We start from the raw sequence: 18,488 nt of genomic DNA, 5'->3' as shown, positions 1-18,488 counted from the left end.
CCTGTGCCTGCAGAGTGCTGGGATTAGAAGTACGAACCACCACATCTGGCCTCATGGCTCAGTCTTCACGGATTTTTTCCAGTGTATGTTTGCATTTATTTTAGCGTATTCTCATCATGTTCTCAGACGTAAAGAAGGGAAATTGCTCTCAGGGAGCAAGGAATAGTAAATGGTTCCCACCAAGCAGGAAAACCCTCCTTGTTCCATTAGATGGTTAATGCAAGCACACTCTGCTAGAAATTTCGAGTTTAGTTGTTGTGCACTCCCGCTTCCTCAGCTCATCGGCTGCTACTCTAATTGGGCTTTTCAAATATCAAGCTGTCTCAGTCCAATTACATCAGAGACCTGCCTGTGCATTTCACCAGGATCAAAGTGTTTGGTGGATGCTGGAGAAACAAGCGCGATCTCTCTGCAGGATAGCATTATCAAGGCAAAAAAGAAAAAAAACATTGTCTCTACTGACACAGAAGCAAAGGCAACATCTTACACAAGCTACTACTTTCATAAAACCCTAGAACCATTGATTGGGCACTCCCGTGATAGGGACTGCACTGAACACTAGGAATGTAGTAGTGACTGAGAAGAGAAGTTTTCTCGCTATTGACACATATATCATAATTTCTGCATTTCCCAGAGATGATTTAAATGTGTGAAAACATTTTAGCACATTGTGGAGGATTGGCTAGTGCATAAAAGGTTATGTTGACGGCGGGAGGTAAAACTGATGAGGTAAACAAAGCGCTCCTCTCGTGCTCAACAACAGAGAAACCAGTCATTATCCTTCAGTTCATTTGACAAAATGACTGCTGTGCACGTGCCCCAACTAGTTGACAAGCTCCTAGCGCTGTACTAGGAACAGATTGGAACAAAGAGAAAGTTTGTTTCTTCCAAAAGTAAACCTGGCTTCTGAAGCAGGAAGGAAGGTAATTTAAAAGAAAAACAATGTCGATTGCCAGATTGGAAGTAAATTTGTTGGAAGAGAAAGGATCCCAGATCCAGGGCAGTGAACAGCCTAGAAGGTGGATTTGTCAGCTGTGTTACTATAACAAAATGCCCAAGGAGGTGTAGCTGTGTTTTAAAAAGAGGTTTATTTAGCCCACCCTCTGAATGGATATGTATCTGTGAATGGACTTCTTCCTATAGAATTCTGAGATATTATGCAGTAATCTGATTAAATTTCCACACTGTTAATAATTAGGAAAAGGAAATAATTTTTGGCCTGCAAATACTCCGGAGCCACGGTGTATCCAAACCTCAGTACAATGGATCTCGGTAAGACTATGTGCTTAGAGTCCCTGCTTCACTTCCGACCAGCTGGGAAATAATAGAGACTATGTCACAGGGTTGAAATATGTTAAATTACATGAGGAGTCAGCAAAGTTATGAGGTCATGCTAGCCTAAAACAGTGGCTACTGTTGCCGTTCTGCATGGGCTGGAAGCCACTGGAATGACTGTGATCTGTCAGCCACAGATATGGTAGCAAACCGCTTTGTAGGATCGTCCACATTTGTCCTAGCATAAATATTATTAAAATGTTCTGCCTCACCCAAAGTATCCCAGTTTTGGAAATAAATTATGCGGTTATTTTAGTAGAGAGTCTCAGAATAGAACAGGAGAAAGCCACTCAGAAATGCGCAGGTGGAGGGAGGCGAGAGGAAGGTGTCTGAACTATAACCCAGAGGGCTCTGAGAGGCGGGCTCTCTGAGTAGCAAGCCATTCAGCAGAGTGGGAGGGACTTCAACATCTCATGATAGGATTCAAGTTCAGATCAGAATTGGGGTCTGTTGGGAGGAAAGGGAGCAACCCTTCCCTCCGCCTGATAACCAGAGGACCATGGGGATCCCTGATGAGGGCTGTGGTCAGCAAGCATATATGACTCCTAATCACTTTAATTTGGACTTAGTGGTCACTAGAGAGAGAAGGGAAAATTCAGTGTTTTGGAGAGAGGGCATAATTATGGAAAAATGTAAAAATGGAAAGCAGAGAAATAATTCACTTTTAGACATGTCAAGATTCCAGTATCTGAAAGGGGAGATTAAAGGAAAACATATCAGAATGCAGGAATTTTTTTAAAGATTTATTTAATTGTGTAGGGGGTGCATGCATATGAGTGCATGCATGTGTCGAAACTTCTAAGCGGAAAGATGTAAGACTGTGAGGGATAACAGTCTGTCTTATATAACCGAGGAGGCTCTAAGGAGGTGAGGCTCCATCCATCACCAGACAGCAGAGGATGCATCCTTTTTATGCATTCAGCATCATGCATCAGAATCAGAGCCTTAGCCAGTCCATCCTCCATGAGCACTGAAGCCTTCAGTGAGGCGAAGAGAAGATATATGTAGAAAAGATTAAGATGTGAAGGAAGGACAGGTAGGACTGACATCCAGTACACCTAATTAGGTATAGCTTGCTCTTCATATGTGGACTTTAAAGATACATGAACCAATGGAATAGAAGACCCAAAAATAATCCAACAGCAAAGCAAGTTACCTATAATTTTTGAAATTTTTTTGATTTATCCTTTGACACTTTATACATGCATATAATCTGCTTTAATATGTTTACTCCAATTTATGCCATCTCACTTTCTCTGGACTCCTTCTTCCCAGCAACACCCCCACCCCTTTATTTATGTTTATTAAAGAGCCACTGGGTCTAATTAGGGTTGTTACATGAGCACAGGTGTGGTGTTGTTAACTGGGACACGGCTAACATAGAAATGGCTGTACCACTGGAAAAAAATGATCTTCTCCTTCCCCATGCCTGTACTTGCCTATAGTTCATCTACAGGTTGGCCACCACGAGTCCTCCATCCATGATGGAATGCTAGGGTTCGGTCTTTTCTAGTAACCCCAGATGCTCTGAGTTCATGAGGGCAGTAGTCAGGGCACAGGACAGCATTTCACAGGCGCCCTTCTCATTTTCTGGCTCTCAAATTCTGTCTTCGGCCTCTTCTGTAATGGCCTCTGAGCCATGGATCAAATGATGCACATGACCTACTTATGGTGAACACTGAGCAGCTAGTTATCAGCATTTTTTATCAGTTATGGATCTCTACACTAACCACTACCCACTGACAGTATCAGTGATCTGTGTGTGTGTGGAAGTATCCTTGCTCCCACCGCAGCCAGCTTACCACCGCCTTCCAGCTAGGGGTCCTAGGTTCACATCACCAACTCCACTAGGTCCCACTGCCTGAGAGGAAGCCCTAGAACTATGAAAGATAGCCCACAGAGAAGTCTCCAGCTCAGTGCCAGCTTGCTTTTTCTCTATGTCACATAACGAAAGTGAATGGTATCTTAGGGTCTTAGCATCTAGTTCTGTTGGGTAACCAAGAACAAGAGCCTTTATTGCTTTGGGAGCTCTCAGAGCCTCCCTGACAAAAAGCTCATGGGGAGGTGTCTCATGCCTGGTTCTGGGATTTTTGTTTAATACTCTTTGACTTCTGGGAGCAGCACTATCTACTCATGCATGCTATCTCAGTTCAAACTCCTTTAAAACTAAGTTTCTAAATTAGCTCATAAAATAGTGGGTTTCCGTATAACCTTTTCACGCATCCTTATTTTTACTCAACCTTCCCCTCAATACTCTCCTTCCTTCCATCTGCTCAGCCCTATGCCCTCTTAAATAGCCACCTTTTGACACAAAGATGCCAAAAACGTGCATTGGAGCATCTTCAATAAATGATGTGGGGAAAGCTGGATGCCACTATGTAGAAGAATTCAATTGGATCCGTATCAGTTACCCAGTTAGATTGAAAGCGGATCAAAGACCCTAATGGAAAATAAGAAATTCTGAAAATGACAAAGGAAAGCTTGAGCAAGCCCTTCAATATAGACAAGGAAATTCTGCAAAGGACTCCAGCAGCTAGAGAAGAGCAGGAACTGACAATTGGGGTTATGTGAGATTGAACGGCTCCCGCACAGCAAAAGAAACCATCTGCAGAGTCGAAACAATTTACACAATAGGAGAAAATCTTTCCCAGGCAACCTCTTGTGTTCATATCCTGCCCCGTCTCATATCTCATTAGACATAGATCCACAGATCTTAGTGTGCTTAAGAAAAACAGTTACCAGCTCAAGATCCTATCTGTCCATGAGCATCCAGGAGAGAGGGCGAGAAAGAGAAAGGAAGAGAACGGTTGACTTGTCAGTTTCCTGCATTAAGAAATTGGGAGATAGTGAGACAGCCATCTAGTGGTCTCTGGAGCTGTGTTTTTCCAGCCCAGTACAGCCAAGACTGTCATGTTGCTTTAACATTTTACTTTCCTAACCTAAAGATGATTTCAAATGCCTTTTTCAAAGGGACAAGAGTGTTCTGCATGTAGTGTCTTACGACCACTTTTCAACTTTGATGAAGCTGACGGGCTAGGCAAAGTGTTCAGTCTGTGTTTCTGCTTTCGTATTAACCTGATGACATTGATTTAACTTTGAAATTGTGTGCTTCACCTCTTCTTTTTTTTATGTATTTTTTATTGATAAAAGGAGAATAAAGAAAAGAAAGAAAAAAAAACAAATTTCCACCTCCTCCCAGCCTCCCATTTCCCTCCCCCTCCTCCCATTCTTCTCCCCCTCCTCCCACCCCTCTCCCCTTCCCCCCACTTTTCTCCCCCTCCCTCTCCAGTCCAAAGAGCAGTCAGGGTTCCCTGCCCTGTGGTAAGTCCTAGGTCCTCCCCCCTCCGTCCATATCTAGGAAGGTGAACATCCAAACTGGCTAGGCTCCCACCAAGCCAGCACATTGCGTTGGATCAAAACCGCGTGCCATTGTCCTTGGCGTCTCATCAGCCCTCATTGTTCGTCATGTTCAGAGAGTCCAGTTTTATCCCATGCTTTTTTTGGTAACAGTCCAGCTGGCCTTGGTGAGCTCCCAGTAGATCAGCTCCACTGTCTCAGTGGGTGGGTGCACCCCTCGTGGTCCCGACTTCTTTGCTCATGTTCTCCCTCCTTCTGCTCCTCCTTGGGACCTTGGGAGCTCTATCCAGTGTTCCAGTGTGGGTCTCTGTCTCTACGCTGCGGTAAAAAACAATGACTTCTCGAATTTTGCATGCAAATGGATGGAAATAGAAAACACTATCCTGAGTGAGGTATCCCAGACCCAAAAAGATGAACATGGGATGTACTCACTCATAATTGGTTTCTAGCCATAAATAGGGACCACGGAGTCTACAATAGGCGAATCTAAAGAAGCTAAGTAAGAAGGTGAACCCAAGGAAAAACATATAGTTATCCTCTTGGATAAGGGAAGTATACAAAATTGCCGGGGAGAAAAGTGGGATGTTGGGGGTGGGGTGGGATGGGGGTAAGGGGAGATGGGGAGAGAAAAGGTAGAAGGAAAGGAGGGGGGACTTGGGGAAACAGGAGGATCGGGATAAAGGAAGGTTGGATAGGGGAGCACGGAACCCCATTTCTTAGTTAAAGGACCCACTTTAGGATGGGCAGGAGACTTGACCCTAGAGGGGAGCCCAGGTGCCCAAGCTGAGGCCCCCAGTTAGTTCCTTGGGCAGCTGAGGATAGGGAACCTGAAATGACCCTATCCTAGAGCAATACTGACGAATATCATGCATATCATCCTAGAACTTTCACCTCTTCTTGAAATAACATTGTATTTTATTTTCAGTGTGAAATATCTCATTACGCAAGCATGATGAGAGAATTTAGCTGAAGTGGATGAACTTTCTTCTGGAAGGCAGAGTGTGACTGTAACCTAACCTATTTGGTTGAGTCATGATTTGTTTTGTTTATTTTGAAGAGATTTCCCCATTAGTTAGGAATTTTTTCTGACTAAAAAATTCACCTAGGATAAGCTGATTGCATCAGCAAGAATTTCAAACCTACTTTTTATTGGTAAGCCAAAATTATTTGTAAACTCTGACTAGTGTGTTAGTGTAAGTTTGGAAAGACTTTGTATCCCCTTGCACAAATGTCTTAAGATTTTATTCTTCAGTGGTTTACAGCAAACCATTTATGACTTTTTGGCTTCACATGGCCCTGAAAAAAAAAGGCTTATAAAAGTTATCCAGTGGTGTTGTAGATGCAGTTAAATGTAGGCAATCAGAATCTATAATCATGGTTTCCAAGCAGCCAACATGTACAATAGGTTGAGAACAGGAAAACCTAGGAGGTTGCTGGGAGACCACATGTGTATTTTCCATTCACAGAGCAGATGTAATGGGTTTGTTCATGTAAATGATGATATGATGATAATTAAAATATTATATGGGCTTTCTTTTGATATTGTACCTAACCACAATTTTTGCATGGCCTATTTTCATAAAATCCTTCCCATGTTCATTCTTTAATATAAAAAAACACTTAGTGGTGATACAGCTAATGATTTTCAGGGTTTTTTTTTATCTTTTATGTTCTTTGTTTCCAACTGCTTTTAAATGATTCTTATATCAAAATAATAATAATAATAATTCTAGAGCTGCTCCACTTATTGCTTTAGAGGAGCAATTGGATCTACTCCTGCTAGCTATAGAGAAACCCTAAGACTGGTTTCTTAGTTGTCACATGTACACATGTCTGATCCATTGGTTATGTTCCACAAATAGTCTTGAAAAAAAAGTATTTGATTCTGTGTAGCTTATGCTTTAGCAGGTTTTTAAGACAAACTTAAATTGTTTGGTTGTGATGATAGCTCTCTTTAACGCAATGGTGGCTATTTTTATTTTTGAAATCTGATCGATTCCTAAACTCTTAATTTCCATAGCAGTTAAACTGTCCTATGAAAGTCAATGGTTAAAACACGCCATGCAACCGCATGTGAGCTATTTTGTTTCATTTCTAGTATAATGTTGATGGTCACAGTGTGTGTGAAGAGGCAGGGAGAAGATGGTATATGAATAAAATGTAAACTGTAATACCAGGGTTTGAGTTCCCTCTTCGCCCTGTCCCCCTCCTCTGTCTCTTCCATCCCTCCATCCCTTCTCTATATGAAAGTCTGAAAACACCCTTGCTTCTCTGCCAATGTCGCAATCAAGAAATGGTGTTTCTAAGGAACCACGTTTTGTAAATCTGTCTTGTAAACACTCTGCCTATTTTTCTCTCTCTTTTTTCTCCCCACAGGTGGTTTCTATTCACTGCTTTCCAAGCTGCTAGGAGAGAGGGAAGGTGTGGTTCATGTGCACAGACATAACCCCGCAGAGAAGGCAGACTCCGGTTCAGACCCGCTAGCTGAGATTGCGAACATAGTCCAGAAAAAGGACCTGGGTCGACCTGATGCCAGAGAGGGTGCAGAGCGTGAGGAGAGGGGAAATGCTATTCTAGTCAGAGACAGAATCCACAAATTCCACAGACTAGAGTCAACTCTGAGGCCAGCTGAGAGCAGAGCTTTCTCTTCACAGCAGCCTGGTGAAGGTCCCTGGGAACCAGAACACTCAGGAGGTGCGTTCAGGGTTTCTGTGAAGCACTAAAATATGAAACACTGCAATCCACATTAGCAAAATCTGAAGGGAATAAAAACGGATAGGTAGTAAAACTCACCAATAAAAAGCACTTATTGGAACAAGTATGGTTCAGATTTGGACTATCAAATACCGTGTTTGTTTGGAAAAGATTTTTGTGTTTTGGTCCTGTACTGCCTCAATTCGGCATTTATTTAGTGAGTGAATCCAAAGTAGGACCACAGCTGAGTCATTTTGGAAAGAATGGCGTGTGAAAATTTAGAGTTACAAATTAACATGTTCCCCTTTTGCTCCCTGGGAAGAAATTGCAATTTCAAAACCTCGCCTATAAATACCAGTGTCTGTCATGCTTACACTATCTTCTCGGGTAATTAATGACTTCTCAAAGGAGTCAAAGGCGCTCAGCATTGTCATCCTACTGACTTGTGAAATATAACCGTTTTATGACCGATCTCTTGTACCATGATCAGCAGCTATCGTAATTGAAAATTGAGTATATATTCCTGAAGGGACCTCCAGTAAGTCAATAATTATCAGATTTGTCTTTCTCTCTAGCCAGGATTTGGCTCCCACACGTTAGAGAACAATACCTTATTCCCTTCAGGTTTCTGTGCCAGCAAGCTGTAGAGGCCTCATCTTTGTCTGTAATTATACTGTGGCCTCTGTGATATGGATTGTGTTTCATGTGACTCGCTAATGTGGAAATCCAACTAATAAAGCATGTGGAGAGAATCTCCAAAAAAAAAAAAAAAAGGGAGAGATATGCGTGCATGGCAGCTGTCCATGCGTGGGCTTCCGTGGCTCAGGCTGCCAGCTTGATGTTTTCAAATTCAGCTCTGCAGGAAGCCATGAATTATTCAACACCCAGCTGATTTTTATTTATAATTGAAAAAATTAGCATGCAGTGCCTTTGCTCACATGGAAGTTTCAAGGGTTGTCCGTTGGGACTGCCCTAATGCTCTGTATGAGGTGTTAAGTGGAGGCTAGACTTTTAACTCCTCGTATTTTAACAGGCTCTAACTGGTTCCAAATTCCTCTAATAAAACTGTGTTTCTCCAGAGGTGATCTGGGGACACTCCTTGCTTGAGAATTATCAAAGTTGTTTAAGGAAAACCTCTGTATCTTTATCAAAGACCTAATGAAATGGTATCTGTGAGTTGGGTGCATGAGATGTGCAGTCTGTTGTGTCTCTAACTATCTCATAACACATGAGGCTCGGTGTAAGAGCACAGATATGTGCACAAAAGCATCTGGTGAAGCCCAATTCTGTTCGTGTATTAATGTTAGAACTGCAGTCTGCGTTAGTCTGTCACTTGGCTTTTAATCTCTGAATTTGAGGTATTACCATCGCTTTTAGCGTCATAAGGGGGAAATTCATATTCAGGGACTAGAGAGATGCTTCAGTGGCTAAGGGCACGCACTACTCCTGAAGAGCACCCAGGTGTGGTTCTGAGCACATATATGAAGGCATACAATTACCTGTCACTCCAGTTCCAAAGGATCCTATACCCTCTTATGGTCTCTGCTGGTAGCAGGCACACACGTGGGCCCCATAAATACATACAGGCAGTCACATAACATTTTTAAAAAAAGGGTTTGTGTTTCTGAAGTCTTAGTTTTTCTAAGAATGAAATCTTAGAAAGTAGGAACTGCATTTTTTTGCTGTGTCACTTGGTATTCCCAGAGCTAGTCATGAGGCAGGGCTCAGGCGTTATCTCTGAAGATCTCAACGGGGAAGTTTTTCTTCATCATAAAATGTGGGTAAATGTCACTAAATTTAGTAAGTCACTGAGTGTTAGGCTGCACAACTCCCAATTATTGAAAGAACTCTATGTTCATTTTCTTTCTGATGTGGCTTGTTCTATTGTTATTTCGCGGTTCTAACTCCAAAATCTTTAAAACTGAGTGCAACATAGAAAAACTCACATTTAATGAGTCTTAGCTTTTCCTGTTCCTCTCTCCTGTTTGCTATTATAGCATGCATTGTACAATAACAAAGTTTGCTCAGGTGTCATTTCATTGCATAAGTCAGAGGAAGCTGGAATCTGCAGCAAGCTTCCATTTTTCAAAAAGAAGGGAAGGCGTGTTCCCACATATAACAACCTCATGCAATTAAGTATTAGTCTAATTTGTGTGTACTTCCCAGAGTATCGGCAAGGAGAATAAAGGTGATGGATAATGTGTTATTGTTTCTCTTCTGCCCTTTCTTTACTCAACTCAAAGTGTAGAATGGCCTTAATGGTCTAGAGGAATTAACTGTCTCCTTAAGTGCCTAATTTGCTAGATGGAATTGTATTAGCTGCAAAGACGAAGTTAACTTTTTATATGGCATTGTAACTGAAGCAAAAATGCAAGGCTATTTTGCCACTTAATATTATAATAACACAGAGTCATTTCAGATATCTTTAAGGCATGTTAATTTTCAGGAGAAACTGAAGCCAAGTGGAATTAACCTATTGAATGAGGTCCCAGTGTCTAGATTTAAAACTTGAACATTATGGTTTCTAATATGTACCTTCTAGTGCTTTAATTTCAGTTGATTTTGGCTTGGTTGAAATTTGCTTGCCCAGTTAATATAGTCTTTCTTGGAATTCTGGCCCATCACTGCTCAGAAGCTAGAGGCATCTACTCAGAACCCTGTTTTATGTCTCTGCTTCTTGGTATCTGTATAGCCCATAACACTGATGTGTTCATCAACAGTGTATTTTCTTCTCTTCCCTATATATTGGAACTGTAATATGGGGATGGATCCCATCCAGCTGATTTGAGGTTTCAAAGGTGTAATTAGTAGTAGATTGGTTCAAATTTTTGTGTGTGATGCTCTGTGGTAGACCAGGGACTTAATTTTTCTAAACAATACCATTTATAGATGTTTAACTTAGGATTATATGTAATGAGTCTTTTTATTTTATTTTACTTAAAAAACTATCTTTTTTATTTTACATACCAATCCTTTTATCTCTCCTTCTGCATGTCCTGCTTCCTCTGTGTTCAGCTAACAACTCTCCCTTCTTTTTCTCAGAGCTCTCTCTGTCAGGAAGTCCCACATATACCTCCTGCCTACCTATTGGCCATTTAGCTTTTTATTAAACCAATCACAGTGACCTGTAATCAAAAATCTCACAAGAACTATACTTGATTCTGCGTCCTAGTGTCTGTGTTATGCAGGGTCCTCTATCTCATTAAGGGTCAAATATCTCTCAGTGGTCTTGCATTCTTCAGAATGGAGCATATATGCTGTGCAATCTCTGTGTCCCTAGAATAAAACTCCCCACCTTCCCAAAAGTCTGCATTTGGCCCAAATAAAATTTAAAGGCCTGGTAACAAAGGTCACGAGGTGGAACAGACTCAGCTATGGATCCTGGTTGCCTGATACAGTAGTATATTGTTATCACTGATACAGTAGTTTATTATACTAATAACCTCCAAAACTAAGTATGCAATGCACAAATATTGTTTTACATTAATCGGAATTTCTGAATGAATATTCTTCTTCTTAGTGAGAATCAGTGAACATTTTTTTGAGAATTTCATACATAAGTACAATGCATTTTGATTATATCTGCTCCTCCACCTGCAACTCTTCCTCACCCATTCCCCCTCTCAAATTTATGACCATCTCCTCTTCTGTGTGTGTGTGTGTGTGTGTGTGTGTGTGTGTGTGTGTGTGTGTGTGTGATCTATTGAGTCCAGTCACCATTGCCCACATGCACATGGGTGTAGGGCTGACCAATGGAGCATGGGAAACCGTCACAGGACCTTGTCCTTGGAGCAACTGACTCAGCTTTCCTGGACAGTCATCAGCAGCCTTTAACTCCTTAACTAGAAGTGGATCCTTCTAAACCCCTGCCTGGTTCTTGCTGAAATGTTGATCGGTATGGTCTTATGCAGGTCTAGCATAGACAGCCATAGCTCTTGAGAAGTCATGGACCTGTCGTGTCCAGAAACTGTGATTTTGCAATACTCTTCCTGATATTTTTTTAAGGAAGTTTACAACATAGTAGGTTTTCCTGGTGGCCTTCCCGAACAGTCTTAGAATTATTTATTCTTCTTCCCTGCTCTGCTTTACCCTCCTACACTCCTATACTCTCTACCCTGTGCTGTTGAAGTCCCACCCACTTTTCCCTTTCTCCCTTAATAGCATCTATCATTCTCCTCTCCATAGTTCCTTCTCTCTCTCCCTCCCACCATGGTCCCTTGTTAAGTTTCCCGGGTTTCTATGTGACTCTGAGTTATGCACTCCAACCTAAGGATTCAGAGCTAAGGATCCACAAATAAGAGAGAACATGTGTTTCCCTTTGTTGGTCTTGGTTGCCTCATGCAACATATTATCTTGAACTATGCAGAAAGGTATTTGTGAACTGTAAAAGGCAGTATCTTACTATAGAGAGAGTTTGAAGATCCTGAAATCTCTGACCAATTTCATTGATCTGCACTGCTGTTTGTATGAGATACATGAATTGCAGAATGAAAGTATCAACTCAGTAACAGATTTTCTCATGGTTATACTTACTGTTACTCAGTTTCTGTCATGAGTGGCTTAATGTTTCTCCTGAGAGAGCATTAATAGAGTAGAAATAAAATCTCAAGTTGCCTTCTGGAAACTAGGCTTATTGAACAATCAATAAGGAACTTGCAGTCAGTTCTATCCAACTTTAGCTTGCAGATTTTATCACACGACTGTGTACAAGCATATGGAAAATTGCTTTACCCATTGAACCCCTCCGTATGTTATAAAAACAGTCAACATTTGGTTGACGCTTATGATTCAATCCAGAGATCTTTATTTTTATGATTCATTGAATTTTTGGCTGATTGCTAAAATCAACTTCCATTTCATTTTTGAGACCATGCTTAAGACACGTTTCAGTCAGTCGTATGCTTGCGTGTGCTACAGTCTTAAAAGAATTCTCAGGTTAAAATAAGGCATTTGGCTGGCTGAGGTTTCATCTTCGGGGTGGATGAAATGATAGCAACAGATAACTACATTGTGTTTCCTTTGAACAAGGCTCGTGTCTTAGAGGTATGAATTCATTTCATCCTTACAAAAGCCTATTTTTAATCACATCTTAGAGAGGCAGAAACTAGGGCATTCGAACGTTCCATCATAGGCCCACAGTGTCAGAGCTCTGAAACCAAGAGGCAAAGCAATGCAGGTCTGCTCCTGAGTCTTGCCTTTTAATAACTTTGTTAGTCTGTGCCCTTCAAGAACATAATTCAATTGGATCGAAAGACAGATAGGCAGGTTTTCCCTGTTCAGTCATCTCAGCCTACAATTTTAATAACCACAGTCTAGATTACTTTCCTCATGCTTGCTGCCTATACCTAAACAGTAAACCGTTCTTGTTTCTGTCTTCTGTAGAGACTATTAAGAGTTGATAGCTTGCCGGGGTCAGGAGATGAGTTGTCTTTAAGGGTTTGGCTCCCAGTAGGTTGACCACACTCTGGTGGATGCCCCACACTGGAGTACATGGGCTGCTACAGAAATTAGACTCTGTGGGTTATTAAACAAACAAACAAAAAAGACAAACGTTCAGATGGGTATGTATTTCTGGAAGGAATAAAAGGGAATTAATAGAGTACATATGATCAAAATGCACCACAAACATATATGGACTAAGCCAAGGTTTAATACAAATATTACGTAAAAAGACTGATTCAGTCTCACCTCAATCCAGCTGATTTACATCTTTCTAGTTGGTAACATTATTCCAGGAGAGTACCTTTTAAACAGTATTTCATTTTGAAGTACGTTTTCAAATACACACTAAGTCTTTGCTCATTCATACATATATATATATATATATATATATATATATATATATATATATATATATATAAAATTATGATTCTCAGAAATATCTCTACTACACTCATTCTGCCATTGCTTTTGAGGCTCTCTTTCCTCTTTCTTCACTCCTGTTAAATGAGACATTATAACTTATTCTTGCTTTCTTTTTGACTTTGTTGTAAATACTTCCCCTATAGTATTTGCTAATTATAGTTGTTGCCAACACTTCTGATAAACAATAAATCTGTTAGCTCTAAAGCATATTTTTCAACTAATAGAAACTGACAAGTACATAGGAAACAGCTGACACATTTTATTGAAATGTAGTGATTTTCTCCAGTTTTGGGGAAGATGTAAGCAGCCTTGATAGACTGAAATTGCACCATATCCCTGTTATTAGATTGTATCATGCTTGAGTTTTATGTGGCTCTGTTTGTCCTCCTGTGACACAGATAAGTGAATGCCCTTTTAAATGCTTATTAAAAAGACCATGTGACAGTACCGCTGATCACTAACATTAATCTCTTTCTGGGAAAAGCAGAAGATTCTTTTAGTGATTTATTGATATAATTTTAATAGTAATGCTTAATTTTTCTATCAGTAATTTTTTAAATCTGTCAGTATATGCGGCTACACCTTTACTGTTTTTCTAACAAATGCAAGCGTTCTTTGGAGGATAATATACTTTGTTATAAAAGTCTTAGGTCTCATTTGGAAAGAATGTCATTTAAAGTCTCTGGAGGGTGATTTTATCTTTCTTGACATCTTGCTTGAAAGCAATGAATTGTGTCACGGCTACTAAAACTAATATCTATTTACATTATTTAAAAAAAACATTGTTTCCTCTATTTTATTCTCAAACCTAGGGTTTTAAAAAGAAGCAATCAATTTTAACCATGCTATTTGCAATCTGAGTTTAGCACAGGTCACATTTTAGAGATGGGACGCCTGCCCATGGTCAGGGGTAAGAAATTCTTATTTAATGTCTAATTTAAGCCAAAATTCTACAATATTTGACTAGTTACACACCGAATCATTTAAGTAAAGAATATAAATGAAACACGAAGTACATTTTTTCTCTGTGATTAAAAATATCAAATTAAAGATAGAACCCAAATACATCTTATCATACCATTTGTTTGGTGAGGCTTTTAAATGTTCCTATTTTAATAATTAGAAGAAAATTATCCTTGGTGTTGAGGTCTGATGTCTGGCCCCAGCCTAAATCCTGTCCTGTCAAATGAGAAAATGACATGGGTTGATGCCATTGCAGTTGGGGGGTTCTGATTCTTGAGCTCCTTATGATAAGGGTCAAATCAGTCAGTATTAGATTCATGTTATTCCTAGATGACCTTTGTAATTCTACACATTTAGTCTTATAGGATGTAGCTTTAATCTTTAATAATTATATAGCAGATACATTGGAAAGGAAACTGTTCGTTATCAGATCCAGTATGCACAAAGGAAAATACGAACTCCTTTCCTTTCCCCATCCTAGAATCTGATTAGCACAAGAACCCAGATGCCTGACGTTGAAGTCTTAGCTGGGTCATCCTAACCAGCCTCAAAGCTGTTGTGAGTGAAATAGAAATGCCTTCCAAACATCTGCTACTAAAAGCCAAGTTCTTCATAGTGCTAAGGTTAATTTTCTTAGGTACCACCTCTACTACACTGAGAATTCCTGAAGATGGACCTGTTGAAAAATACATTCTAGCTATTTATACTGCCTTGGTGTTTTGCAAAATCTCTAACCATATTGACAAGTATTTTGATTTTATAATTGGTGTGGTTGGGCTCCAAACAATTTGTACATAATGATCCTTGCAGACTGTATGCTTAGCCAAGTAAGGTCCTATGCTGTTGGGACCATTCACAGCCAGATTAAACTTATTTATACAGTAGTTCCAATATTTTATGAAATTGGGATTTGACACGAACACAATGCTTGCTTTTGCACATCTATACTTTTATCACTATTAGTGCCATTCCTCTTCACAAGTGCTTAACCCTATCACATGTTGGTGGCCTATGAACTTAAAGCTGCAGGTGCGAAGACATCTGTCCATTATCTTAAGTGAACACAGTTAGTAAAGGCACCTTTTTACTAAGTAGCCTTATCTTACTGTCAGTATTACTTTAGGGTGGGAAGAGGTAGTGACACACATACATTTCCAGGGTATGAGAGTGTGAAAATGCTGCCCTTTTAGAGACTGGAGCATACGTGAGACGTGACAAGAAAATAAACGAGAGGTTGAAGTGGTTCTGGGTTCCAAGAATCTGAGGAAAGCAATTAAATATCCACTTTGGTATATACTTAAGATTCGCTTAGTGTCCATCCATAAGTTCCAGCTGTAGGCAGAAGTTTCCTGTCCAGCAGCCACTCTCAAATACTCTCTCAGAGGCTTGATATTAATTACAAATGCTCGGCTGACAGCTCAGGCTTGGTACTAGCTAACTCTTACACTTAAATTAACCCATCTATGCTTCATCAGGTGACTTTTTACCTTTTCTCAGTACAACGTGCCCATCTTGCTTTCTCTGCATCTGCCGGCAGCTCTCTTACTCAGCCCATCTTCATCCCAGAATCCTCTTATTGCCCTGCCTAACTTTATCCTTTCTTGCTATAGGCCAATCAGCTTCTTCAGTAACCAATGAGAGTAACACACATTCATAGCGTACAGAAGCATTATTCCAAATCATTCCAGGAGTTGGCTACAAAGGACAGAATGATGACAACTAAAGGCCCAAATCACAAATAAAATGAGAATCAAATACACCTGAAATCAAGCATCTCGAGACTATCTAAAACCTTTGCTTTGGGGAATGATTTGCCCCTCTGTTTACCAATCTAGACATCTACAATTATCATGTTTATGTCCTTACTTCTAAAGCTAACTTGCAAAGGCACAATTTTAATCACATCACCTCATGCTGAAAAACCTTCAGTGACTCGCAATTCACTGCAGCATCCATTTCCAGCCTTTTTTCCTCTTTTGACAGCCAGTGTGATAGGTGATGGATGCCCTTCATTCCACAGCTCCACAGCTCCACAGCCTCCACTGGTGTGCCCAGGGTTGTCTGCAGATTGAAGCATGCTAGCTGAACTATGCCACCTTCTCTCTAACTCAGGAAAGCCTATCACAGTACACACAAGAAAAAAAACGACATCGGCGTGTGCTCCAGTATATCCCAAACTAAATTATTGCCCTGCTCTGTGCTCTTCCTACTATTCAGAAAGTACTTGCATCATGCCTTAAAATTAGCTGTAGTATAGGTCATGAGCCTACAAGGCAAAAACCGCAACGCTCCTTATAAGTCTAAGTTCTTCATGCATGTAATATAATGCATCTCCTGTCTGAGTTTACATCAGATCTGATGGTTGGCTTCTCCTGTAGTCCTGCTTGCCACAACCGCCAGGCTTGGGATTTGTTTCTCGATTCAGGTTTCTAAACATTGTGAAACATATATTATAGTTACGGAAGTCTTTGTTTTCTTCTTTCTGATAAAAATATTCTCTTCCCACTTCCAAATCCGCTCAGCCTCTACTCATCCATGCTTCATATGACACAAAATCACATCTTTTTGCTACTCTAGGAGATCTTATGGAGAGAGAGTTTATGCTATGCCAGTCAAAGCCTCCAGCTGGATTATGGGACCATTTCTGTGTTCTCGCGTTCCTTTGTGTCTCAAGTATTTGATTCCTGTTTTCTCTGACCTTCAAACTTGTCTTACTTTGCATTCTTCTTGTAAATTAATCAAGACCGAGAATCATGTTTTACTTCATGTTCATAGAATTCAGTGTAAAGGCTACACTTACCTGTTGAAACTGCATTATTAAAAGTCATTGGTAGATGTCAGCATTTTTGTTACCTTATATAAAAAGCTGTGGATGGAAAGGTAAAATGATTTATGTGAACAGGTGCCTTTCCATAAATGAGAAGCTTATTTGTGAATTCCTATTCTTACATTGGCACTTTCTCAAGGGTTCCAGTGCCTGTAATATAAGTCCTATGCCACATTCTTCAGAAAGTCGGGGAAAAATATCAATGGAACTTGGATTTCTGCTTTGATATTTCTCAGAGTCTCTTGTTGAAGCATTGGGGGGGGGGGGGCAAATGAAATTTTGATACAGTAGCTTTCAGTGTTATCTTAATAGTTACATATCATCAGTACAGAAAACACTGTATATAGTACCTCTTCATTGGTGAGCTGGTTTATGACTTGGGTTAATGCAAATGAACTCGGGTGTTCTCTGAAGATTGTATTCCTCTGAATACAGAATAAGAATAGTCGGATCCGAAACAGGAATAATTTGTCAGTCAATAATAGAGTTGTCAGTGTTGCCTTTTTGTCATGTTAGAAAACAAGAAAATATGTACAAGGACAGAGCACTCCAATTTTTATAGGAACACTGAAGCTAAGAAAGATGATGATGTCCTACATAGTTCCAAGTGTAATGGATAATCAATAAATAACTTAGCCTAGGAACTGCTGTCTATTGATCATCCATATTTTATTCATATGGGAGATAGATAGATAGATAGATAGATAGATAGATAGATAGATAGATAGATAGATAGATAGATAGATAGAAGATAGATACAGAAAGACAGACAGAAGAGAGTGATATATTGAGGGTTTTTGCTAATTCCTACCACTTATTTGCAGTTTAAAATTGTATATTAAAACAATACCCCCTAATGTTGGCATAAGTTTTCAAAGACATGAATTTAAAATTAGGAATCTGAGCAAGGAAGAAGCAATTTCAAGTTGGCTCTTTTGTAGCTTACGATCTGTCTGGTTTTACAGGCGTCTCAGCAGCGGGAAAGGAGAGCGGAGGGTCTCAAGACGAGTCCAGTCCCTTTATCTCACAGCTTGGGAGGCTGCGCGGCATGTGCATGCGCTTGGCGTATTTTCTGCTCGAGTGTGTCTCCGTGTCTGTGCATGAGTCTGTGTGCCGATGCTGCGTCTTTGCCTCTGTTTTTATGCTGAATCCATGTGTGGCTTTATCTTTTAGATTTCCATGTGGAGGAGGCCCTGGACTGGCCGGGAGTGTACTTGTTACCCGGCCAGGTCTCTGGTGTGGCACTGGATTCTAAGAATAACCTAGTGATTTTCCACAGAGGTGACCATGTTTGGGATGGAAAGTAAGTAATGTTCTTTTCTCCATTGAATTAAGAGTCCTTACAGGTGAACTCTTGTTTTAGTTTTTTCCTTTGTTTTTTTGTTTTTTCAGAAATTCTGAAGAAGTGTGGGTACATGTGAAAGTTAGGTGGCTCTCCTTATGTGAT

General features: G+C 40.2%; 1 protein-coding gene across 12 annotated transcripts in view; it reads left to right on the top strand.

The window, feature by feature from the left end:
- The window catches only part of Pam (peptidylglycine alpha-amidating monooxygenase), a 299,077-nt gene that overhangs the window by 235,321 nt on the left and 45,268 nt on the right, over window positions 1-18,488 (top strand). For 6 of the 12 annotated variants that reach the window (XM_075951994.1, XM_075951999.1, XM_075951997.1 and 3 more), the window contains 2 exons: window positions 7,069-7,386; window positions 18,215-18,344. In XM_075951994.1, the coding sequence (XP_075808109.1) occupies window positions 7,069-7,386; window positions 18,215-18,344 (448 nt within the window). The remainder of the gene's footprint in view (window positions 1-7,068; window positions 7,387-18,214; window positions 18,345-18,488) is intronic. The other 6 variants (XM_075952000.1, XM_075952003.1, XM_075952001.1 and 3 more) reach the window with 1 other exon arrangement.

Source organism: Microtus pennsylvanicus, chromosome 17 (assembly GCF_037038515.1).
Source record: "Microtus pennsylvanicus isolate mMicPen1 chromosome 17, mMicPen1.hap1, whole genome shotgun sequence".
Taxonomy (NCBI): Eukaryota; Metazoa; Chordata; class Mammalia; order Rodentia; family Cricetidae; genus Microtus; species Microtus pennsylvanicus.
The sequence above is the reverse complement of the archived record's forward strand: the minus strand, read 5'-3'. Positions and strand labels throughout refer to the sequence as shown.